General features: G+C 39.1%; 1 protein-coding gene across 1 annotated transcript; it reads right to left on the bottom strand.

Annotated features, from left to right (window-relative positions):
- Positions 1-11,651: 11,651 nt before the first annotated feature.
- zbtb44 (zinc finger and BTB domain containing 44) lies at positions 11,652-26,663 on the bottom strand. The gene is given in 9 exon segments (XM_030151697.1): positions 11,652-15,474; positions 15,477-15,579; positions 15,582-15,714; positions 18,133-18,433; positions 20,085-20,233; positions 20,650-20,686; positions 20,689-20,730; positions 21,947-23,053; positions 26,365-26,663. Coding segments are annotated over 8 exon segments (2,004 nt in total). The 5' UTR covers positions 23,016-23,053; positions 26,365-26,663; the 3' UTR covers positions 11,652-15,304.
- Between the last annotated feature and the right edge of the window lie 838 nt (positions 26,664-27,501).

Raw genomic sequence — 27,501 nt, 5'->3', positions numbered from 1 at the left:
CAAGGCTCACCGCAGCATTATCACTCTTCTCACAAACTGCTGTATCCAGTTTGTCTAAAATCCCCCTCCAGCCATGCATGTCCAACAGATAAGCCCAAAATGTAAACAGTCATAAATGCATCTGCAAACACATTTTTGGCTCTGCAGTAAAAGTTTACAAGGAACAAAGTAAGAGCCCAACATTACGCAATGGGACTGTAATGGAGGCAAAGAATGCAGGGTGAAGGAGAGGTGAGTGATGGGTCCCATCTTGCTCTAATTCACATGCACTCACCTGTCTTTTTTTTCACTAGATGCAGTGGACAGATCCACACTCATTTCAACATAAGCAGAAAGGTGTGTGCGAAGTCTCATCAGAGTAACAGTTTGTTGTATGTTATTGTAGTGAATGATCTCTGCCATTTTCAATGTTATGTCATGCTATGTAATGAATTTCTCCCTGGGGATAAATAAAGTGGTTCAGTATCCATCCATCCATCCATCCATCCATACTGAGGTATTCCCAGACCTATCAAAACATATAGACCCTCCAGCAGGTCCAGGGACTGCTCCTCCCAGTTGAAATTTCCTCACCAAGAATTCATCCTGACTAGATCTCTGAAACACCTCAACTCACTCCTCAGTAGTGTAAGTGAATATTAGGAAACTTTGTTCTTGACATTTAGTCTTAATGGTACCAACTGGGGGGGGGGCTCCTCTACAGGCACTTTACCATCATTCCAGTTTTTGAAGGTTAAAGATGAGGTTAACTGGCTTTATTATCGCAGTGTTTGCATTTGACCCAAAATGCAGTGTCTCCATAAGTACCGCAACACTTGAGTCCATATCTGAGTCCACTGGACCCCAAGTCCGCTTGATTTTATCCATGTCAATGCAACCATTCCGTGTTCAAGTACTGTGCCCGAGTCCAGTTGAGAAGGAAGTCCTGGGTCCGGGCTGCCTGTACTCCACCACAGTATGTTGCCGTGTGAATGCGATCCATGCCCGAGTCCAGAAGTGACCTAATCACCACTCCGACAACGGAAGTGGGTTAATTACCATGAGACCACAGACAGTGCTCCTGTTGTCTCCTGAAAAAGCCTCAGATCCGTGCAGCACAGGCTCGCCTTATCAACTGAACCACTCGGGATTTATCAGAGACAACGAAGGTCGCTCTGCCTCTCTTTGCCTCAAACAGGCTAACAGATAGGTAAAGGGTTTGTCTTCTTCTGACTGCCGCGTTTGTAGGATAGCGACAGAATTCCTTCCACACCGTCGCCTACTGTTTCAGCCCTGGAACACCCATTCATACTTGGGCACAGGCCGCGGTATGCACATGTGAACGCAACATCTGTGGAAAGGTGTGAACGTATCCAAGTACGACATGGACTTAAGTGCGCTATGTGAAAACACCCTCAGTACGCACAAGCCCTACGGATGTACATCTGAAGGCAACCAATGGTAATGCACACAACAACCAGCATCAGCACATAGCTGATATTAGGAGCAGTCATCTGCCATTAAAGGCATTCAGGGACCAACTCCAGATCTTCATCAGCACTATTCATGACCATTTTATTCCTTATTAAAATTTTAAGTATAGTTATTAGAGTTATCATTTACAAAATAAAACAATAAGATGATTTTTCAGGGGAAGACTCAAATCTGTGATTCATTTGGTCTAATAACCTGCTGTAGGCTGGAATAGATGAACTTCAATCATCGTCACTGCTGTCTTCTTTAGAGATTTCCAGGAATCTGAAAAAGGTTGATTATGATTTATATCACAAGCTGACATGTTAATTTCAACTAACATTCCCTCATAGTTCTACATGAGATAAACGATACTTTAAGAAAGCAATATATTTGTTAGATTTGATTAATATTTTGTAAGTTATTGCAGGAGTCTGTTGAGGCAACATCAATAAATTTCCTCTTTTTTTCCAGTTTTCCACTGTAGGAGGAAAACTCCATGACAACCTTAATCCAGACAATTTAAAACCAATTTATAACCTGCAAGAATTTTAGTGCAGAATGTCAAACACAATGGATAAAAACCTTTCTCTAAGTACAAAAGGCTTTCTCCAATTTATTGACTTTTGTTGACTTTTTCCATCATGGAATAGCCTTTGAACAAAGTACTGTTCCCAGTAATATGTTTCCAGTTAGACTAAGAAACATAAGTAATTAATTACTAAAATAACATAATTTTCAAACATCATACTAGGATGGTTTATTTGTCAGGAAAATCACAAAGAATGATTTATTTAGGGTTTATAGACAACAACTGCGTTTTTTTATTATAAATCAGAGAAAAGCACAGTAGTTAGTACTGGCGGCAATAGTCATCAAAACAGACGAAGACATGCTCAAATTTCATCAACAAAAAAAGGAAAATAAAGAGGAAACAGATGAATTTCTCAGAGGCTGCTCTATCTGACAACACATAATTAGCAGTAAAAATATTTTGAGTTGGCTGAGCTTGTTTACCTAGACAGACTGTGGCTTCACCTGATATAATGGTTACCAGAAACTGCTGGGATTACCTTTTGCTGCTAAAAGCTCAAAACGTAAAATGAATTGAATCAAACAGTATTTTAAGGACACAAAATTTACTCTAGGTGTCAACACTTTGCCCCAGAAATTACATTTATATTTTTGTCTACAATTCAAATGAAACTCTAATTACAAAAATATAATGCTGGCTGAATAATATTTGTTATACATCTACTATATATATTGTCAGGGATACAGCAGTTGGTATGTCTGTCATCATCGTTACGTGATGACATGGTGGACAATCTGCATTTTTTTGTCCACGTGTGGCATCATTTGGTTTCAGCTTTCATCATAGTTTTTCATTACTTTTCGAGGGTGCAACTTATTTCATTTTGGTTTGCATCCTGATGCTTGTTTAGACAATAAAAGTCCTTTGATTAGGGATAGAAGAAATCACCCTGAAAGGCTAAACATTACTCAACTGAAAGAATTGTAATGCAAGTGGCAACTGTAACTGGAGAAATACAGGTGGGTGCTTCTATGAAACTGGTACCTAAAAACAGGGTAGAGGGGCTAAAAATTCAAACAAGATGTAGACTAATGTTTTGAAGCAAGTTTGGAAGCACTTTGGGTCTATTAAATAAATATTTACTGAGATAAAACTATTTTTGTGGTGATTTCGGAATAAATTTTTCACCAAGCTATTTTTCAGATAAAACAAATTTTTATATTATTTTTATATTATTTTCATACAAAAAACTGCATGTAACACAGTAAAAAGGACACAAAAATTATGTGCTACTATTTTTTCAAATATCTTTTTTTTTCTCTCACAGGTACATTTTGAGAATTGAAGTAAATATGCAAGGTAGAGTGTTTCACAAAAATGACTGCTGTTGCAAAATCACTCGCAATTTGTTTTTAAATGGGCAGGTTCTGCATGTAACACGAGAGGACACAATGGGTTACACACCAAACCTGTAATGAGAATGACATTCATGAAAAACCCACATGGCTGGATTTGAAAAACTACTAGAATCATCACATTTAACACAGTGTCTTTATTTATAGCTGGATATAAGACCATTTCAAGCTGTATGGTTGTATTTTTGACCCCAATATTTTATTAAAAATTAATCAATTTTGGGATGGCTCAGAGCAAAAGTATAATTTTTTGGCATTTATCTGAGGTTATCATTAGGTACATCATGGGGAGGAAATACATCTAAATTTCTCTTTTATTATTGGGTCTAAAAAAGCTGGCAAAGTGCCAGGTACCAAAATGAACCCAGTGTCATAGGAGCGCCTAGGTATATGAATGTTTCATTCCAAAGAAGTCTTAGCTATGCATGAATGTGAAAAATGAAAAATGTTAAATCTGCATTTCATATTGTTTAGCCATTACCCTGGAGGGACATTCAACTCAACTACAGAGGTAGCAGGTCATCAGAATCAACAATCGCATAAAGTTCAGGCGTTAAGAGATCGAAGGAAAGGTTACCCTATTCTATTCTATTCTATTCTATTCTATTCTATTCTATTCTATTCTATTCTATTCTATTCAACACAAATCTCTTAACCCTTCAAGACCCAGAACTATTTTTGTGGTGACTTCCAAATGAATTTTTTGCCATTTATTGTAATGTTATCCTCAGCATTTTGCATTTTTCAGTGCGAATCAGGTATTTTCCTATATTTAATTTACTGAGAGTTCAGAGTAAATTTAGAGGTTATTATATCAAAAAAGAAAATTGAAGCAAAAGTGAATTTTTCAGCAAAACATGTCAGCACCTGAACATGCACCTGAACATGCATCTATAACCACTGTCAGTTTCCATGGTCACTACAGAGACACTGAACGTCATATCTGAAGATGATGAAAAGCTGAGAAACAGCATTTTACCACTATTATTTATACATGTTGATATGTTTAGTGGTCAAGAAGTTTAACATTTTATATCAGTAGAAGCGTTTGGTTGCTGGTGGGTTTTTGAGGGTCCACTGCAGCTTTATACCTCTTCAGTTTAATGCATGATAGTGACATTTAAGTCTGAAATGCCTAAAAAAAAAATTCCCTCACTAAATAAAAAACTCACTTGATTATTTTATCATTATTGACAGTGTACCTGCAAATAGAGAGCATATGGAAAGCATCATCTGCAATGAATAATTTTGCCAAACTGAAAGAACTGAAATGAATATATTTGCACTGCCATATACAGTAGCATATCAACCAATTTATTTACCTTCAGACTCAAAACCTGAGGTCAGCTGTGAATGAAGTTCCAGAGGTCAGACATGTACAGGAGACACAATCTGTTTGTCTTCTCGATTCAGTCCCTTACAAGCTGAAATTTGCTGTGGCCAAAATGATTAGAAAAACTGAATGATCTGAAATCCACTGGCCTTTTTTGGTCCTCCAATAGTAGTAGTAGTAGTCTGATCACAGCCAAACAAGATAAAGGTTCCTGTGTAATCATGTCAGGATATCAAAGAGGAAATCAAAGACTTCAATTGTGTTTAATCACTCCATTTAATATTTCCCAAAAGACAATGAGACAGCAGACGGTGAGACGCAGTCTCAGCCTGTCACAGACCGTGGGATTTCTCTGGTCCAACAGCCAGCTGCTGATGCCCGTCATCAGCCATGTCCTCACCCGTGCTCACCTGAGTCACTAGAGGACATAGTGAGGACAATCGGTGGAATCAATGAGCACCTCGACTAACTTATAAATGTTCTTACAGACATTAATATTACATTAAATGGATTTATCAACAAGTGAATTCTGTGTCCTTGTCTCTTCATGTGGTTGAAATCACATTTGGCTGGCAGGATTGGTATTGAGGGTCCAGGGTTGGTTCCGGTTCTGGTGGTGGATGCGCTGCTCTGGCAGTAGGATGACGTGCCGGTGTGTTCATTGTTTATCTGTGTATCTCTGGTGTGCACATCAATTGGAGGAATGACCTTTTTCACATCATTAACAGTTTCCCAGTATCACCTCTAAGGGCCTGATTTACTAACGGTTTGCGCGTGTGAAACGTGCGCCAACTTGACTGAGCACGCAAAAGCACGTTGAAGCTGATTTACTAACAGGGCGCACTAAGGTTTGCACCTCTTGAATGGTCAAAATAGCTCGCGCTACCCATTTGGCGTGTTGCCTTGATGAATATGTAATTTGGGCGTTTCTGCCAGAACGCGCAAAATTATTGGGAGGAGCAGATGCAAATATTTATTTAGTGCGCATAATGTGATTTACCAAACTGTTTGCGGTGACTGATTTTGCCTCTATATTTAGCACCTCTGAAAGGCAGGTTTAACTGGCACAGCTTCGCACAAAAATGGCTGCAGTTGTTGTGGCAAGGAGGAGGCATAAGACACACCCAAGAGAACGCAGAGAACGAATCTTTTGTGCGCGCATCAACATTTTGGAATGACAGAAGAACAAATAATTGAGACTTATCGCCTACCCAGCAATGCCATTTTAGAACTTCTAGACGAACTGGGAGATAATTTGGGGACAGTCACAAGAAGGAGTCATCAATCCTGCTATGACAAAACTACTAGCAACGTTTACATTTCCTTGCGTGTGGATCATTTCAGCGCACTGTTGCCATTTGTGCGGGCATATCCCAGAGCAGTTTTTGCAGCGTAGTGTCTCAGGTCCTAAATGCCATGTCACGCAGGATGGGCCGGCACATACAATTCCCACCACTCGGGATGCATTAAATGCCACAAAACATGGCTTTTATACGGTGCTGGGTTCCCAAAAGTAATTGGAGCCATAGACTTGCACTCATGTGCAACTTGTCCCCCCCCCCCGCCCCTCCCCCCTCTGACCGCGAGCATGTTTACAGGAATCGTAAACACACGCATTCTTTAAATGTGCAGGTGTTGTGTGCGATTCACATGGGGTCATCACGAACGTTGTGGCAAAATATCCAGGGTCAGCGCACGACTTTCATTTTGAGAAACCGCGTTCTTTTTTTCAAAGTTGAGAGATGGCTGGATTTTAGGTAATTCGATTACATCATTTTGCTTTGGACAAAAACAAAAACATTTTTGCTCATTAATGACATAATTCTGTTTTTAAGGTGACAGTGCATACCCCCTCCACCCGTACTGTTGACTCCTGTTCTCAACCCGACCACACCAGGTGAACATCGCTACAATGCGGCGCACATCGAACACGGAATATTGTGGAGCGCACCTTCGGTGTCCTAAATGCCGGTTCCGCTGTTTGGATCGCACTGGAGGAGCCCTTCTCTTCAGCCCAGAAAAGGTGGCTCAGATCATGGTCGTCTGCTGTATTCTACATAACATCGCAAAACGCCATGGGATGGAGCACAAGGACATGGACGTGGAGGAGAATGAGAACTTTCCACATGTGGGACAGCCTAATGCTGCGGGAATGCAAGCACGCGCCAGTCTAATTGAAAGTCATTTCTCTTAAGTGATTACCTCCGCCAGGAGGTATTGTGATCACTTTGCTTTGTGTGCGTGCGTTTTTGCAAGAACTCAAAAGTTATGGACGGATGAATTTTCAGGAAATGTTGATACTGCTATGAGGAAGAAATAATTACATTTTGGTGGTGATGGGGGGCAGATCTCTCTTGGCGGAGGTCTGCGCTCTCCGAGTGCTTTTCTCATTTGAGTGTGTGCATTTGTTTTTTTCAAACCATAAATAAACAGCAAAAACACCTGATCAGACATTTATTGTGACCCACTTCTAACTGACAAAGTACCAAGGCAGTAACTTAACATACAGCCACCACAAAGAAGAAGAAAAACAATTCCAAATAAAAATATATTTCAAATGGACACACATCACTACATTGTTGTTCTGCGTTGTCGCAGAGTGCGTCTAGTGCGTGAACCGCGGTTTCCTCTTGCGCTTCCCTTCCATATGTTGGCTCTTCAAATGAGGGGCCACTGGGGTTCCTGACACCCCAGCTGCCTTCCCCGCATCTTCAATCCCTCTGGTCAGGGTATTGATGGCCATTGTGAGCCTGGATACGCGCCGACCAGCTGCCTGTTGTGCGCAACGATGGCCCGAGTGTCCCGCCTGAGCGCACGCGTCGCAGAGGACAGACCTCAGCTCCTGCACAATGAGCTGCAACCCCTCCTCGAGAGCCGCAGACTTGCCGTTTCTGTTCCCTGCAGCAACTCAATATCAATGTCCTCAACAGCTGGACGCCTTCTGGGTGTGCTGATTTGGTCCGACTTGAGTGAGATGTGGCTGGACGCACCTCTGATGTAGATTCTCCATGGAAACAAAAAAAAAAAAGACAGGTTGTTCTTTTTCAAGTTCAAATCAGAAAAGCACCAAGAATGCTACCTCATTATGTTAGGTACTTGTACAAAATAAATGTATTCAAAAACTCTTAAACCAAATGTTTATGCTCTGGACTCGGCGTATGGGGGAAAAAAAATTGTAATTGTGTAAAATTAAACGCACACACTGCACCACTGCTGGGATATACATTTTCCTTGAGAGTTCATTAGCAAAAATACTTTTAAATAAGTTAGGAAATCACGCTTTTGTATAGTACATTGAAAGGTAACAGGACGCACAGTCCATTGTTATTTGGAAACTGACCAGATTATATGTATCAAGTAACAGAAACGCACGTTTGTGCCAAACCTACCTTTGTCTGCAGTTTCTGGCTCAAGGGCTCATATCCTTGCAGTCCAGTGATCTGCTCATCACAGAAGGAAAGCTGGACTTGCTGTTCAGTTGTAGACAGGGGGCTCTCCTCTGCAGGTCACCACCAATCTTATTAGCCAATGTTTTATTATAGGCTACTTTTTCTTTGTTCTCCGTCGTAAATCTTGCCATCTCTTTTTGACTTCCTCCGCTGTTCTCTTACTTTACCCACTGCATTTACTTTGGCACAGATCTCCTCCCAAATCGCGTTTCTCCGGGTTATGTTTAGATTTCTCTGCTGCAACTCGGTTAAATGTGATTTGCCTCTTCCACCAACACCTCTAGTTCCGATGCTTCGAATTTCATTTTGCGCTTCCTGGGACACGGTCTTCATGTTCTCCATAATTCACACAAAGCGCATTGTGGGCACAAAATCCTCATTAAATAGGGCGGTCTCAAGCCCTTGCACCTGTCGTCACTTGCGCAGGCAATCTTAGTTGATCAACCCCGACACGCAAATCAATAGCACCTGCTATTTTCGCGCGAGCAACACATTTGCGCCCGTTGTTTGCGATCTTAGTAAATCAGGCCCTAAGGGTCACCAAAGGTTCAAAAGCAATAGAAACGTGCGTACGCCAGCTATGAAGTTGGCGTGGAGGACCGCACATTTCCATGGTCATTTTACCTCTTTGTACATCTGAACGTCAGCGTGGAACAGGGCGTACGCCACATTTTTGTGCGTACGCAACCTTTGTACATGAGGCCCTGGTTACAACCTACACACTGAGCAGCCTTACTGAGAGCTAAATACATACATACAACATCATACATATATGCATACATACATACATACATACATACATATATGCATACATACATACCTCATACATACAGTAGTGCTGCTTGCCATTAGGCAAGGCAGGCAGCTGCTTGGGCCCCTAAGCCAGCAGGGGCCCCCCAAAGGACCAACAGACTTGACACAGTCTAAAGAATAAGTTCACTTCACAGCGGCAGTGAGAAGTTGCAGTACAACTAGCTGTCTCAAATTCCTGAAGGGGCCCCCTGAGTCCAAATTGCCCACTCCCCCACCTGTGTGTGTGTGTGTGTGTGTGGTGTGTGTGTGTATGTGGGTATATTATATATATATATTATATATATATATATATATTTTTTTTTTTTTTTTTTTTTTTTTTTTTTTTTTTTTTTTTTTTTTTTTTTTTTTTTTGCTTGGGCCCCAGGGGGACCCTTTCTGGGCCCATGCATACATACATACAGCCTGAATGAATGTTCTTAATGTCAGTCCATAAATGAGTGTATTAGTGTTGGACATTTCAAATTCCTGCTCACATTGCTGATTTATGAATATACTGCACTGAAAGTCAATGAAAGAGTGGTTAACAAGACAGTTACTCGCCAATTAAATCAAAATTCCATCAATTCAGAATATTTATTCTACTACAATACAGTACTTTTTTTTAGATTTTTGTGTCCATAATAAAGCTTGAACTGAGCTGAGCTGAACTGAGTGGCTGCAGTCAGTGGTTAAATTGACTTTTGTGAAGAAGGAGAGCCCTTGTGTAGCCTACAGTCAATGGTCATCTTATTTTACACGCATGTACATTTCAGTGTATTGTCCTCAAGTTATTTATTTGAACATTACAAAGCTGCATGAAGAAGATAAAATGCAGTACAGCAAATACATTGAAGGAATCTGTACCTTATGCTGTTCCACTTCAGTGTCAGAACACAGTGATATGGTCAATGCCACAAGTAAAGATGAGCTAAAATTAGCACGGGTAAAATTGTTTAGTTGTGGCTAATACAGGGGTTTGAATCCAGGACTCCCACATCACAGTCAGGGGGGTTACCCGCTAAGCTATCCACCCATTGACATAAATGGTAGCAATATTACATAACGAGCTATCCGCTGATATGTATTCAATATACTGTGGCGGTAGATCATTTTATCTTGGTCATTTTAAAGGTAGATCACAAGCCAGCTGTAGGCTCTAGAATTCTAGGATCCATTTAGAATAGATCTGGTTTTAGATGAGCGGAGCACCGATCTTGATGTACTGAGATACTGGAATCATGGAATGCATTATCACGTGACATCTGACAATCCCATGCCGCAAATTTGGGTGTGTCTTTGGGTCATCTTGCAGTTACTCAGCTTCATAGTTAATTTTGTTTATCAGGAGATGAAATGAGTAACAGAAACAGTAGAGGGTCAGTTTACTTTGAGGAAGAGGGAGCTAAGCTCTGATTGGGTTGTTGTGGACCTAAGTACATGGAGCTGAGCTTCAGTGCACTCTGGCCCAATTTAACCTATGGCTACAGTAACAGTGCAGTGACATCTTCTAACAGTGACTCAGTGGCAATGACCCACCTCAAATGGAGATCAGTTGATCAAAATGGGCTCAGATCATTGGCAAACAACTATGGAAGTTTTCAAATAAACTTGACAAATGACAACAACAAAGAATGGGGAAATAGGAGAGTTTAACATACATGGCTGTAAATGTAAGTAAACTTTGCTCCACATAGTTTTTGGTTGTAAATAATATTCAGTTTGCTTGAAAGTTGAACCTATACTGTTAAAACTGAACAAAATATAGAACCTGCGATTGTTGGCACCGATTGTATCTGCATGAAGCTGTGTTGTTGTGCGACTTTGCACTTCACTAATCATTATGTGCAGCTTGTTGCAGCTCAGATCACTCATCGCGGCCTGTGGACTTCTTCAGGACGACAATCTGAGCCAAAACTAAAGTGAGTGGCATGATAAACACTCCAAGATGAGTACACTGAGTGGCTTTATGTGTCAAGCGCCAAACATTAAAACACAGAAGCTCTAAAGCATGATGGTTATATTTTAAACCCATAAAAAGACTCAACATATGAGGATGTGAGGAGATCCAGTCAGTAGTGGTAGAGGATCCACACTTCGTGGGTTGATGATAGAAAGGACAGTGTTGAAACTTTGCTGTCCTATTGTTGCATGTCTTCACCTCACCTCATGGTTTTACCTCAGTTATAATCAGATCTGTCTGTGTACTGTCTACAAAAGGCAAAGATTGGCCAAAATTACATTTCAAGGTTTTTATATCTGGGCAATATGTGTTTGTGTTCTAGTGATTGAGACATTGCTTTTCTTTGCTAGGGCTCAGTATGAGATACTGTGGAGAAACACAGAATTCAGTAAACCTTTGGAGAAAACACAATTTTATTTCTTTACTATGTGCAAAATAAGGACTATGGCTTCTGTTCCACATTTCTTAAGGATTTGATCACTTCAAGCTGCCAACAACTCATATCGTAGCCTTTAATTTACCTTTTTAAAAAAAAAAAAAACCAATAGCCTCTTAATATCCTACTAAATTGCTAAAAGCCTGATATATATAAACAATGTCCATATAAATACCTTTTTTATTCTTCTCAACCTTGTTTCTGTATTTTATTGCAGACACCCCCTACAAGCACAAGTTTATGGATGAAGGAAAAATGAAAAATCTCAGACACATTCTCTGACTTATTCTGACTTTTTTTTTTAATTTACACTTTATACTTTTACAAAAACAACTCTTTTTTTAATAACAACAGGACTGCAAAGCCAGAACACTAGCAAAGATTAAGAACAACCATAAACTCCAAAATACAGAGTGGTCTTTGTCAGTTTTGAACAGCCAACCGGGATATATGATCCAGTTAAAAACACTCAACACCACAAACGTCAGTTCTCCCTATACAATGTGCAGCTTGCATTATTATCTGGGATGTTTTGTACAGTTTTTCCAAACTACAGTTTAAATACAGTATCAAAGACGCAAAATACAAACATCTGTCTCAAAGCAGGTTGTAATCAGTAGCCTACAGTATAAAGAATATGCAACATAGTATGAGTGTATATACTGTATATTTATATATATACACACACTGCAGACAGTCACAAAGTGAAGACTACCAAGGCCCCCAAACTCCCAGACTAAGCTGTTCTATTCACATTTAACAAGAATATCCAAAGATGCCATGAAACAGCAACCATAATACAAAAGTCACCAAAAATATATATATGCCATTATGATGAGCTACCATGTTTTTTTTCTTTTTTTTCTCCTAGTCTTAAATAAACCATATGAACTGGAAAACGTATACAACATCAAGTGTACATTGAAAAGGCATGTCCTGTATATAATTGAAATATTTTTAAAACATTGCACATAAAGGGATAACATACAGAAAAGAGGGCATGCTGAACAACAGATCAGAGCTATGCTGGATGAAGAGTCATCGGACAATAAGGCCTGACAGAACGCATTGCCAAATGAAGACATGCTCTCCACTTTCACAGAACAATATGAACATGCAACTTTCGATAAAACAAACAGAAAGGAGCTGAATAGAACCAGTCGTTTGCCATCAAATGCCTTGTTCCTTTGTTTCACAGATAACGCGGGGTCTTTTTCCTATTGATTCACCTTCAGTCACATTTAAGTAAAACAAAAATTATACATATCTTTTTTTCTTACATAATTCACCATTCCAAAAGACAAAATATCGACTTAAAACTTTATAACAACACCTGTCCATTTATTGCACCACCATTGGTCACCAAAAATATTTCGGGCACTTTTGCGGTTTTCAACAAACAGCAGCTTCATTATAAAAAGTTGTATTAATACAGAAACTGAATGCAACAGATGAAAGCATGACATACAAATGGAGAATAGAAAACTTTTTTTTTTTTTTTAATTTTTGATATTGTGCAAGTAGAGTTAATAGGTCCATTTACTAAGGCTAGCCTCTTAAATGCACAACATCATACAGTGTTTTAAGGGCTGACACAGCAGGGACCCTTTGCTAATAGCATGGACCACTTAGAATGATTATCTCTTTCTTTTATTATGTGCAATTATTGATTGCCATGGCAAATCCCCAATGAGATAGAGAACATTTGGTCCTTCAGGAAAAAGTTTGATTGGTACCCAGATAAAAGGGCAAATGGCACAACTTTGATGACGTGACGGAAATGATGGCACAGGTTGACCACAAGTGCATGACAGCTCTTTAGAGAATTTCCATGATGCCGACAGCCTCAACACAGCAAGAATCTCTACATTTACAATCAGACCCTGTGTATGAGTTCTTCCATCCCCTGCTGTGGTCATCCTACATGTGAGCGGTGAGCGCTACTTTCAGGGAGAAAAAGAAATGTCACTGAATAGGATACCTGGTCACAGTCAGTAGCATTCAACTCATGAATTATTAACCGTGGGCATTATTATGTTTGCAAAACAGAGGCACAACAAAGCACAGAATTAAACCATGTTGGCACAACACGGGTAGCAGGAGTCAGAGGTTTGACCCAAAAATCAGCCAAAAGGAAAAAACAAAACAAAACACCTAAGTAGGGTCAACTGCCAGACGGTGTTCATGAGTTAAAGGAGAAGGACAAGCTCATGCCAATTAGTTTGTCATTTAGAATGAATCAATTCACAGTATTTGCATTCACAATTTGCTTCTAAAGCAACATAATAACAAAACACCTACAAGCCAAATAAATCTGCTCAAACCATCTTGGATGGCTGCTGTAATCTGCTATCATCTGCTTCTTGCTACTCTGGCTGCAGATGTAAATGGTACAGTTTAGTCAGGGAATTGTTCACAACATTGTTTTTTTCCCTTTGTTACGACTCAAGGTAAAAGAAACCTAAAGAGGCTGCTGGTGCTTACTACACATTTTGGGCTTGATGTAATATTCTTGGTTCATCAGCCGCAAATAAACATAAACAAAGATTAAAGTTTTAACAAGACAATCATTTTGTACCTAAGTGTAACGCCACTTCAACGGTCATGCAACATCCTGCTACCTGTTGGAAAATCAGGATGATCCAACACCTCTGTTATTGATATTAATATCAATAAAACAAAACTGTCTTCACAACAGGAAAAACATTTGCAAAGCAGACTGATTCACATGGGATGAAATGCTACATTACCATATCTTAGAGACCATTAGGTAATATATTACTGCAGCTGTAAGAAAGCCCTGTAACTCCACTTTCATCAAAGTTTTTAACCTCAAATTCAGTGTCATTTTGTTAGATTTTGAAATAAAAAAGCAGCAGTGCTGATGTGAGTTTAGTTTCTTCTGGAGCCACAAGGATTTGAGTCAACAGCAGTGTTCAGTAAAACTAAAAATTAAAAAAGAAATAATAATCTTTTTTTAAACTGTTGCAATAGGTCAGGTCAATGAAATACTGCACACAAACGTCTAAGGGAATACTCTGTCAATATAATTTCAAGTTTTTAACATTTAAAAATGAAATGTACTGTGTTCATATTGATAAAAGAAATGCACATACACACACCTGACATATCATACTTCACAACACCCAACATACACAGCATTCAAATAGTAAAACTACAGTACAAGCTATTGCAGTATAGATAATATAGACATTTAACAGTTTGCCTATAGTGACGGCACTGAAGGAATAACACAGTCTCTGCCCATAAAAACTAGCATTATCACTACAAATGAAATACATTTTTTTTTCTTTAGCTCAGTTTGCAAAGACTTGATTTGTCCCCATTAGCAAAGTCAAGACTTCTCTTTCTACTACACATTTCTTGGTAAAATGGGAACTCTCAGGCACTTTCCAAAAAGTAGGGCAAGGCTTGGATTTAATCCAGCTTAAATTGGCAAGGACGAAAAAAGACTTTAGCTAATGTCGCATTCACGTCATATGGGAAAATAATAATAAACCTCTTAAAATAACTGTCCAAAAAATATACTCCTCTTAAAATCCTTTGGTGACAAACTCAGCTCTGATTTTTTGACCTCTTGAAATCATTAACAGGAAACTGCTGTGGTAAAGTTTAGGAAATTATATTGTAATGGCAAATAAAGCCAAGGAAATTATCATTTTCTGAACATAATTTTCTAAATGTTATCATATGACCGGACTACTTTGCTGGATTTGGTTGTATTGTAAACCATTAAGCGCTTCTACATTGTCCTCAGGAAACTTCATGGCCTCTTGATGGTTTTGCATGATTGAAGTTTCAACCTGTGATCATGTCCAAGTCGTCTCTTTGAACCGTCAAGTCATTTGCACAGATATTCCCATATGACATGACTGCAAAATAAGACATGACGGACAAGTAGAAAACTGGAATCACTCTATGGAAATGGATGCCAGCTCCTTGGCCTGGGCATGCTGCTGCTGCTGCTGCTCTTCTTCAAACACCTCTGGGGAACTGCCACCCACACTGTTGTCCAACTTGGTCTCCTCTGTCATGGCTGCCGTTTCATCGGCATCCATCTTGAGGGAGGCTGGGGCTTCCAGGGGTCCAGGGGCTCAGGTGAAAGGAAGCCTGAGGAGCTCTCGCAATTTTGGGTAGAGGAGGAGACCTGGGAGATGACGGGCATCTGGACTGAGGAGGAAGACGAGCGGCAGTGGTGGTAGAGTTGGAGGTGCTTCCCGGGTAGACGGTGTGATGTTGGGACTCCTCCAGCTCATACTGGACTCCCAGCGCCTCCTCCTCCTCCTGCACCTGGCTCAGGTAGTCGGGCACGAGGAAATCACTGCAAACACGCAGAAAAAAAGATTCAGCTCATTGTATTATCATCTGCCTTAACACAAGTTTTGGATAGTAATTGTACCTGTACATTTATCAGGACCATGGTTTTCATATTTAGCAACGACTATGACTAAAAGTAGCAGTGAAATAACTTGAATATAAAAATAAAAAAGCCAGCTTTCAAAACCATGGAAACTAAATTAAAACTACAATAAACAAAAAGCAACATGGAATAGAATTGCGTTAGAATCAGCTTCATTTTCCCCCAAATGATGTACAAGAACAAAATGCCTTTGAAAAATATGGGACCTTAATAAACAATTCCTGTTGCTGCACTTACAAAACTAAACTTAAGACAAAAAGTGAAACCCTAAACAAAACTAAAACTGACAGCTCTGCTCAGGACATGCTGGTCTCAGATGACTGGTCAGAGTTAGGTGGTTTGAAATAAAAGAGTTTCAATAACTGGGATGAGGATCAACTCTAAATCTGCTCCTGAACAAACAAGTGAGACCTTTACATTTCCCAGCATGCTTTCTAATAGTCATGAGAGAAAAAAAGTGATTCAGGCAGTGTTCATTTATTCAAGCTATAGAACCTCAGTAAATGAAATCCACTTCATTTTGGTGTACAGTTGCTACAGTGATTATTAGATTAGAATTATTACCATCATCTCAGTCACTTCTCAAATGTAACGACTGTTCTACCATTTCAAGTCTCACCTCATTTTGTAACAGATGATCTGAAAACGAGTTCTCAGAAATGTTATCAATCATTTCAAAATGACTTCAATTTATACATTTCATACATGCATTTATATATAAGTCAGAAGTTTTAGCACACCTTCCTTTCCTTTCTAATGGGAAGGCCTTCATTTTAAGGGTTACAATGACCTGTCTTCCTTTATTGTTTTGTTCTCTCTGTGATGACAGGTCTAAATAAAACTGTAGAGGATATGTCGCAGTTTCTTCCAAAATTGTTTTTATAGACACAGCGTGTTGATAAGTACTAAGAAATAAACAAGTCAGAATTTTTGCATCAACTCTCAAATCTCTGAAATATACATTACTTTTAAGTGATTGGTAGTAAAGGTTTTTTTAGGCTCTTGTAGTTTACTGCTAGACATTCTGATTTTAATAATTCACACCTACCCGTAGGAATAGCTTTACATGTACACCACAGCTTACTTAAACTGCACTGCAACAACCTTCTGACAGCCTTAAAGTGTGTTCACGTGGAATATTTCCTCAATAATGATGGAGGCACAGTAAAGGTTATGTAAAAATAAATGAATGCTTACTTAGGAAAATTGATGTGGATATTATTAAATAAAGCAACTTTTTTGTTTCAATAATTAAATTTGTATATGAAATCAATCACAAAAGGCTGTTTATGTGAATCTGCACAGTGTGAGCAGAGTTGTACATGAGATTTATCCCAGTGCAGCAAATATCAAAGAATGGGAATTGGGACTTCAAATCCAGAATAAATAGATGAGTGTAAATGTCCTCTGTGGCTCAGACAGCAGCTGAATCTGACAAACTAGTCTGGAAATCTGCAACTCAGAAAAAAACACAATGTAGTTAACATATCTTTTTATGTGAGGACTGAGGATGGGAGTTAAGAGCCTAACTGGATTGCCAGAGAATTTTCCACACTGTTATGATCTCAGGCGGAGACCTTCTACAATAAAACTTTTGAGGAGTCAATGGCCCGTTTGAGTCCTGCCGACCTGTGAGGGCTTGAGTTGATTAAGAAGTGGAAAAGTCTGGGAAATAAAAACACACATCGACTTTATAAAGACACTGTGTTCTGACTTTCACAAGGCTTTGTGGACTGTGCAGCTGATGAAAACAAACAAGCCACTCTATTTGACTAAGAAAAATCTATTCACATAGAAACAAACACAGATGACAAAATGATTCAAGTTGTGTTGTTCGACATTGTATGACCACAAGGTTAAATTGTCCATGTGCAGCTGGTTCTCTCATAAAGTAAGCCTGGATAAAAATTTGAGAATAAAAGATAGAGAACTTGAGTGAAAGTTCCAATACTTTGTGTTATGTTGTCATTTTTACAGTTTTTCAGGTGGACTTAATTTTGTATACCTACTTCAGCCTCATATCTCCTTTAATTTCTCAGTAAAAAGGCCTTTAAGTACCTTCTCTGAAGCATAAATTTTTCATAACGAGTGAGATCTGGATCAAATCTCCCCCATAAATCCAGTCAAATACTTCAGGTACACTTGATCTGTGCAGTCAGCTCAATTACAAACATTCGAAAACAATTCGACACAACCAAAGCCATAAAAGTAAAAAATGATCAAATGAACCTCAGGTATTAGAATCTAAGTTGAGAGGTGTCTTAAGATCCAGGTGAGATCTGAGTAAATAATGGGGGTCAATGCCCCTGGACTCCTCACCTGCTCTGGAAGTAGTTTGCTAGTTCGGATGCCTCATGGTTCAGACTCCTCAGGTGTACAATTAAATTGCCAGAGTTGGTGAACATGGCGCCGCACGTTTTGCACTCGTAAATCCGCGGCTTGCGGATTATGTGTCGGGAGACCCTCATGTGGTGCTTATATTCACCGAAGGACGTGAATGTGGCGCTACAAATCTGGCACCGGAAACAGCGTTTACCTTCGTGCTTCAGCCGATGCATCTTTAGGGAGTAGGCCCGTGTGAACTTTTTCCCACAGCGGTCACACTGGAAAGGCTTAATGCCTGGAGGAAGAGGAAAACACCAATGATTAGCTCATCTGTAATCCCATAAATGTGTGTGTGTGTGTGTGTGTGTGTGTATGTATGTGTGTGTGGGGAGTGGAAGCCTAATGACTACATCTTACCATAAAGTCAGTCTCGACTGTTTTCCAAATCACTGTTTCCTACAATAGATATCATCACTAAGCCATAAACAAGCTGCAGGAAAGTGCAGCTGCCTGGTTACCTTTTTTTTTTTACATCTCCAGTATCAACAAGACGAACACAAACAAACTGTGGTCTCTCACATTTCAGTTGTTTCAGTTTAAAATAAATGTTGTCTTCCATAAACCTACAAGTGAATGGGTGGGAGATTATTAGAGCCCGACCGATATGGGATTTTTGGGGCTGATGTCGATACCAATATTGGAGGCTAAAAAAGCCGATATCCGATATATCAGCCGATATCTGATATATTGGTTGATAACCGATATAACGACCAATATATGAAATAAAAAACTTGAAAAACACAGGATATAATAGTCTTATATTAGACAATGGTGGACATGTGGATTAACAGTTGCATCTTTGTTTATCTCACAAAGATAATTTACACAACTTTGAAACGCTGTCTAATAGTCTTAGAGAGAGAGAGAGAGAGAGAGAGAGAGAGAGAGAGAGAGAGAGAGAGAGGGAGCAGACTTTTGGGAAAAGATGTGAGTATATTTCATAAGTAGTAGCGGTCCATGATTTCGGAGAAGGGTGGGGATTGCGGTCTGTGATTTTTGGAATAGCAGGCATGGGGGTAGCGGTCTGTAATTTTCGGAGCGGGGGTGATAGTGGTCCGTGATTTTGTGTGTGTGTTTTGGGGGGGGGGGGCATGATTTTCAGAGCACGGGCAAGGGGGTACCATGATTTTTGGAGCGGAAGTGAAAGTTACACACTGTACTATTCCTCTAATTCTCTGGGCAGGACAGACACACAGGAGCAGCGAGCGACAGAATCTCCATGCAGCAAAAAAGTTAATACAACGGCTACAAATTGACTGATGTTGATTAATCGGTGATACACTATAATCAGCCTGATTAATCGGCAGGCCAATTAATTGGTCGGGCTCTAGAGATTATGAAGATTTGTCATTTATAAGCAGAGCTGACAAACCCTAAAAAAACCTTTATGTTTTAGTAAAAAAAAATCTGTTGAGTTACTTCAACTATATTTATTGTTAAGGTAATAGTCTGTCTATTGACACTACTTCATTTAAAATCTTTTCTTGTGTTTAAGGAAATCATAGCACCTGCATCCACAGAGGCACTGGAAACTTTCAGTGGCTCAACAATATTTCACTCCATATTCACATAAATACTATATTAACATTAAGACAGGATACATGACTATTAGTAATAAAGACTGAGTCTCAGACTCAGTCTTAATAAATTCATAAATTTGATGTCAGCTATAACCGCTTTATAGATTAAATATTAAGTCTTTTCCTGTTACGTATATTTGATGATTTCATGTAGATTCTATTCATTCTGTTAAATTACCCACGCTTACTTCATTACTGTTTCTCACTAAAAACAACTAACAACCAAATTACAGACGTTTCTTCTTTGACCTATGATGTCTCTAACCACAGAAAAGGACCAGTGTATAATGCTAACATTCCACCTACCGGAGTGTATTAGCATGTGCTTCAGGTTTTGAATACGTGTGAATCGGACTCCACACGTGGGACACTGAAAGGGTCTATCTGGGCCGTTGGTGCCGGGTCTGGCTGAGGGACTGATATAGAGGTGGTATGGATACTGAATACCTTCCAGCCTGTAACACAAAGGGAGGACAAATCTGAGTAACAGCTCTTCTCCTTTGCGCTTATATTGTCACTAAAAATATTCATATTTAGGTGCTAGTATTCCAGTATTGCAGAGACATGTACAACATGTATAGATACTTGTTTGACACTGGCGCTGTTTATTAGTGAACAGTGATATGCAGATGTGCGTTCATAGATTTCCAGTAACAGCCTTAGCTTGCACATAAAATTTATCACGAATGTTTGAGGCTTGAGGCAAGCACAGGAATATTATAGTTCATTGTGCCTTTGCCATTTCAGCGTGACGTTTAGGTTTATTATCCAAACAGGTGTGGCCCAGACACTCAGCTATGAGGTTTATGTCTATATATTCTTGATTGCTTATGACTTGCTGTGTGCTGCAAGTCATAACAGAGCATGATACCTTTCATCCTCCGTGTGTCCTCCAGCGTTTGAGGTACTTGCATTGATGGCAGGCCCTCAGACACTCCCTCATCCATCGAGCCTAGTGAGAAAAGGAAAAAAGAAATTACTGTAGAGCCTCGAGGAGGCCAATGTTGTCTTGGATAGAGTTAGACCAATACGGGTCATTAAGGGCTAAACCCATATTTAAGGATTGATGCTGCTGGATAAAAATGCGCCGTGCTCTCCAACAGTTTAGGAAAAAATTACCAATGTTTCCATTTTCTTTTTATTTATGGAAGGGCTTACAACCCTATCAACAGGCAGTTGGGCCACTAGACAATAAAACTTTCCACTGTAACATTACAAAATCCAGTAGATGCAGCTGTTAAGGGCAGGGAAAAGCACAACTACAAAGAAATACAACTCTATGTGACCGAGATCACCTTTCATTAAGGTGATGTACTGTATCTATAAAACAACACAATCCTGTTATTCTCCACTGATGTCCATTCATTTAAACTCATCGGATTATTTAGAAAAAAACAAAAAAAAAACAAATGAAAACTTTTTACCATGTTCCCTCTCAAAATCCTAAAACTCTATCCCAGATATTTTTTTGTCCTAAATTTTTGCCCTTACTTAAGATCAAGTGTATTCTTAACCTCACCAATTGCATGGTTCTCATCAGATTGGGTTGAAATTTGTACAGAACATCTCAGTCACCCAAATGTTTCAAAATGTCTGAAATCAAATGAATGAATAAACAAGAATGACTGCATGAAGATTCTTTCACTTTCAAAAACTGAAACTTTCTTTTGTTCTTTTCTTCTTAATTTAAAAAAAAATTAGATTTTGCCAGTGTTAATATTATTTTGACCTGCATAAGAAAGGTTGACTGTATTGTTTCTCAAGGACTATGCATTGATTTTTTTTTTTTTTTTTGGTTACTTTTCTTATGGTAAAGTATAAATATTCATTGCTGATATCTACTTCATCATTCAATAGATTTCTTTGGTCTGGTAACAAATTATGATGTTTATTAATTTGATTTCAGCTTATTTTGAATGCGTTGGGTTTATTGGGTTTCCTGAATGTTCATTACAAATTACAACCTAATTCACTGAAAACTAAGCAAATGGCAAAGCTTGGAATGCACATACTAATGATGAAATGTAGCTCCAAGGGACAAACCTCAGAAACTCTGATTCATAAAATATTTAGAGAAGAGCTTTGAGAGTTTGCAAGGTAAGTTGGTATGGAATAACGAGTAGTATACAATAAATACTACATGGAAAAGTAATTCTAAGCTGCCTCACCTATGGAAGATGACTGTGGACTGATGAGCAGCTCCTCCTGGACCTGTTCACTTCCTGGCACCGTCTGTTGGTCACTCAGAGAGCTCTGGGAGGCACTAACCGGCTGTGACGATGCCTCCTGTACCTCCTCGTCACTAAGTCGCTCCACCTTCACCCTCACATCTTCTTCCTCTACAGGCCCCGGTGACGGCACCGCCTTGGAGCTTTCACATGTCAGGAAATCACTGAGACGCCGGCCCACCACCACCTCTGTTGTCCCTGTCATGCTCTGCTCCAGGCAACGAGGGCTCTCTGGGAGCTTCGATTTTTCTGAATGGAACCTCCGGTCAATACCAAATGGAAAAGTCCAAGGGAAGGCCAGGGATGACTCGACAGGCTGGGCTGTGCTGTCTGAGAATGAAGGAGATGGATTGGGGATCTGAGGAGAGGTGGTTACTGTTTGTGTCGTGCATTTGAGTGGACTCTCAGGTGACGCCATCGTTACAAAGCTCTTGCGTTTCCGTCGTGATTCGCGGCATATAGGGACGTTTCTCTCCATCACACTGCAGTCTGATGACACAGGTGACACACTGCCATCCAATGGAGTCAGGGCACAGTTTGATGAAGCGCTTTCTGGTGCAGATTCATGAGGTTTATCTGCTGTTATGTTATTGTTGTTGTTGTTGTTGTTACCTGGGCTCCACAGAATACTGGATTTCATGAATTCTGAACATGTGCTCGCAACAGCAAACATCTGCATGTAACTTGCAGCTGCCAGGACATCGATAATATTCTCTGTGCTAATGGAGAGGGTAGATGTGTAAGCATATTCCAGCAGAGGAGCAAAGCCACTAACTGTCACGTGATGAAGGTCCAACACAAACTTGTCCTCCTCCTCAGGCCGGCCAACAAGTTTGGAGCGGAAAAACTCACTGCAGCAGGCCAAGACCACTTTGTGTGCCAGGAAGAGCTTGTCTTGGACGCGAATGGTGACGTCACATAAGTGTCCCTCATTGCGTAAAGCATTGAGTTTCTCCAGCATCTCCTGACTATGGGAGGTTGAGCTGTGGGTGAAGGTTTTGACCCCCATGGTAGAGTCAGTTTCTCACTGTGAACAGGAAATGAGTCCTGCAAAGAGACAGAGAAAAACAAAACACTTTGTTTTCCAAAGCTCTTCAAAAACTCTACTCTGAAAGTCACAGACTACTCTCCAGAGCATCTTTTTAGATACATCTAAACACAAGATGGTAGCATAGTAACAGGGATCAAAAATACAGAATACTACATCAAAGATCTAAATTTAGGCAATTAGCTTTCTCCACAAGCAGCTGCCAAATCTGGAAGACATTAGCAATTGAAGTCATATTAATTAGATGTATAAAATCTTTTATAATGAAAGTTAAAAGCTGACAAAAGCAAACCAGAGCTGTAGCCATTATTTCCCTATCTGTACTGCATATTTTATTGTACTCTGACATTTGTAGTATTTGTGGTTTTATGAGTGCAAACTGTGTATTTTGATTAGGCTATACTGTGTAGAAAAAAGTCAACTAGGGCCAACAGCTGAATCAGCAACAGCGATAAGAGTGTGTAGCACCCATATTAAAACTACACTAATTCATCCCATCTCAATCACATAAATACATAAAATCAAATTCAAACTTTGCCAAAATATACAACAGTATAAAGGTCAGTGTTACATCATGCAGACTATTCTTTATGTGCAACTCAAAAGCAGACTTTATGTTGCTTACTGTGACATAAGTTTGTTAGTTTACACTCCACAGCAGTTAGTACTCATTGTCTGCATATCTGTTTATCCTGTGACACTTCATCCTCAAGAACCACTACTGCTGCACTTCTCAATTTATCTGTATTTGTCAGCTGATGAAGATCAACATCATATCAACTGGCTGCACTCCCTTTAAAAGCATTTCCCCAAATTCACTGCTACATAACAACCAGCACATGTACATGAGCACTAGGAAAAAAAATGGATCAGTGTTATACAAATACTTCTGTTAAGCTTTGTTATTCTTTTATGTCACATACTTCCAATCACTGATGTTTGTATAGAGCAGATAGAGTCGGTGTTTCTAATAAACAGCTTACTAAACAGATCCCAAAGCTGGATGTGAAAGAATCAGGTGTGAAATAACAGATGATATCACACTGGACCCTTGCAGAACCACTTCATTAATAATTTGCAAGTACAGAGCAAAACAAGATGTCAAATATCACTTAGCAAAACATCCTTGCAGTTGTGTAGTGAGAAAGGCCAAAATGCTGATTGATTCATGGTATTAAAAAAAAAAAAAAAAAAAAGCAGATTTGAAAAGTCCAGCACATTAAGAAAGGAATCAAGTGTAGGTAGAGACAAATACATAGGTGCAGAGGGGGAAGGAAGGTAAGGGGTGAAAGCAGGCCAGAGAGCACAGAGGACGAAATGCCAAGTTATGTAACAACAATCAAAGCAGATGCGCAGTGATGTGAGCCAGATCCATGTGGAGGCCAGTACACTACAGGATGCTCAGCAGCTGTCTGTGAGACATGTGGATTCTCTGAGGCATGAGATTTTCCATCAAACAAAAGCTCAAGTGAAGGGGCTCTCGCAGGGAGAGCCCGCTCCCCTCCACACACACACACACACACACACACACACACACGAAAGGAAAATACTCTTGGGCTATGTAGGCCCAGTAAAGGCAAAGTGAATTATAGACCTGGGCTGTGGAAGTGCAACAGGAGAGTTACTGGCGTGCAACAGCATACAAGACTAATAGTATGAGCTTTAATTCCACCATCGGGTTTTATCAACGCTAAAATATCTCCTGGAGGATACATATTTAGTTACATGATCTCCATTCACTTCTTCCTGACAAAAAAGAAAGTTCTTCACACCACATCAGCTTCAGAGGAATGAAGCATAAACATCAAGTAGTAGTCTTTATATATATATTATATATAATATATATTATATATATTATATAAATAATAAGATTTTGACTCCATGACATAAATTATATTAAGAACCAACATATGATCCTGTTCTCCAGAGATATCAAACTTTTCATTTAAAAAAATACATGAAACAAAGGTCAGACTACAAAAATATTTATGCTGTAGTTTAAATACATAATAACTGTCCCCCATGTGACCACAATGAAACAATCAACTACAGGAAATCATAAAATAACTGATGTGTATGTAAAGTTACCTGGAAAAACTGGCAACTCAAACGTTTAATGCTTTTCAATCCATATAACTTTAATGACATAACTTCAATATTTTCCCCTCTTCTTTTTCTCTCTTTGTCATAAAATCTGACATTTTACTAATTTATCAATGATGAAAGCAAGTCGTGACATTAAAAAAAAGAAAAGAAACAACACCTAAATGCAGAACAAAAAATATGATGGCGGCAAGACAGAGGAGGCGTAGCCTTCAACATGCTACTTTTACTCTGTTTACATCACGTACCACCAAATGACCACAGTGTGAATTAAATGTCATAATCTGTCAAAGTCCATTTACAGAGAGTGTATGAAATATATAGATGTGGAGGGCTGAATATGTAGTGAACAAGTTGCTGAACAAACATGTTTGCAACAATAAGTCTGGCAAACAGCTTCAGCTCATAGTCAGAAGAATCACGGGAAAGAGGTAGTTCCGAATTTAACTAACAAAATAAAAGCAACGTATTGCAAAAATAAGCCCATACTGACTGTAGAACGACCTAACTGTTCTTTGATCGTGCAGTATGAAAAATGACTGGGCTGCAAAATGACTGATGAATGATTTGTTTTCAACAAGCATCTATTTTGACAATCAATTACTTTGGGAAGCACTTTTTCAGAAACACTCGAAACTTATCATGATCAAGCTCTCTTATTTGACGAACATTTTGTTTGTTACGATTCGCTACAACAATTATTTGCAAAATTGGTCTTCAGTTGGATCATCTAAAATGATACTTAGGTGAATTCAGTATATAGGTTATCTATGGAACTGACTGGATTTTGACTTTCTAAATTCCATATAATTCTAATATTAATATCCAACATTATACTTTTAACATTTACGTGCCCACATTATAGAATATAGGCTAAGTCGATCTAATTCTAATAATAAACCATCAGTCATAAAATGTTATGGTTTTATTCGAGGTCCAGCATCAACCACGTTTAATTTGGTGAAGAATGACTTACGCTTTGCTTTTATTTTGAAAAGGAATTTCCGGATGATTCCTGAATCACCGTGGCTATTTTCACGCAGCTAATGACGCACATTAGCTAACACCGTTAGCAACAAGCTACCCTTAGCCAACATCATACCACACTATTAGCGGCTTTGTTTGCCTCGGTCAGGGTTTAAAACACAAAGTACCCTGGTCTAAGTGTAAACAGCAAGATTAGACAGGCTGTACGAAGGGTATTTACCTTCCGGAATCAGGCCTGTGATAGCGGCTGGGCCTCAGGATGCGAACAGCTCAGCTGACAAAAAGCAGCGATAGTCGGATACAGCGGTGCGCCCTGCCGCTTCTCACCGCTCACTCACATTCCCTGCGCTTCTCAGGCAGTTGTCAGCCTGCCAGCGGCCAAAAGCCAGAGTTTAATTAACGCTCACATGAATTTACATCACACCAAACAGGTATTAAAAGTTTTCAAGGTCCTGTTTTCATTCCTTTGTGCTCCCTGCTGTCTCCTCTGCGCTGTATTTGTATCCCCACAATGCAACGCGCATATCTCACTGTACCGTACTGTAAGAAACAGGAAGTCTCACAACATGTTCAACACAAGTCGGTGTACAGGAATTTACACACTTTGTCGTCCTTCACATGCATGGAACTTACACCACTTCATTTAAACACACATGCACATTTTTAGAACATGTTTTTTTTTTTTTTTTTTTTTTTTTTTTTTTTTTTTTTTTCATTTATATTTCATTTGACTACACCAAATTATGCAGTGTTTTTATTGCCTAACAGTATATTCATCTATATGGTCTATTGTTATGTGCTCTGTCTTGGATAACTACTTGCTATTTAAATGCATTATTTCCCACTTTTAGGACATATTTCAGAAGGGGCTTCTCAATTTGTTTATTGACCGGGACTATGACTTAACATGATACAGAGCTGGATCCTTCATACTATAAGAGATGTACTGTGATATGAAAAGCTAATTTTACAGAAACCGAGGACCCCTATACGCATTTAATTACTGTATCTGTCATGATTCTTTATCTGCAGGATTACATATTGATAAAAAAGATCAATGCAATATTTTTTAAAATTGATATTGTATCACAAAATATAATATTGTAATACTCAAGTATAATAGTCGCTCATAAGTGGTTCCCTCACATCCACTATACTGTACCTCTAGCTGGTCTCAAGTGAATAAGACAGCTTTAAAGCCAATCAGATAACTTAATAAACCTTAAAAAAAAATCTTTGATGCAAGCCAGATTGTGATATAATTAGAAAATGCAAAATATTTGAATCTATTGTCATGCTCAGATGGTCATCTTATACTTAAAATAGGTCATGATACTGCATCTCACTGCTGCTTTGC

Source organism: Sphaeramia orbicularis, chromosome 13, assembly GCF_902148855.1.
Source record: "Sphaeramia orbicularis chromosome 13, fSphaOr1.1, whole genome shotgun sequence".
Lineage (NCBI taxonomy): Eukaryota > Metazoa > Chordata > Actinopteri > Kurtiformes > Apogonidae > Sphaeramia > Sphaeramia orbicularis.
Note: the sequence above shows the minus strand (reverse complement) of the source record. Positions and strands in the feature narration are given on the sequence as shown.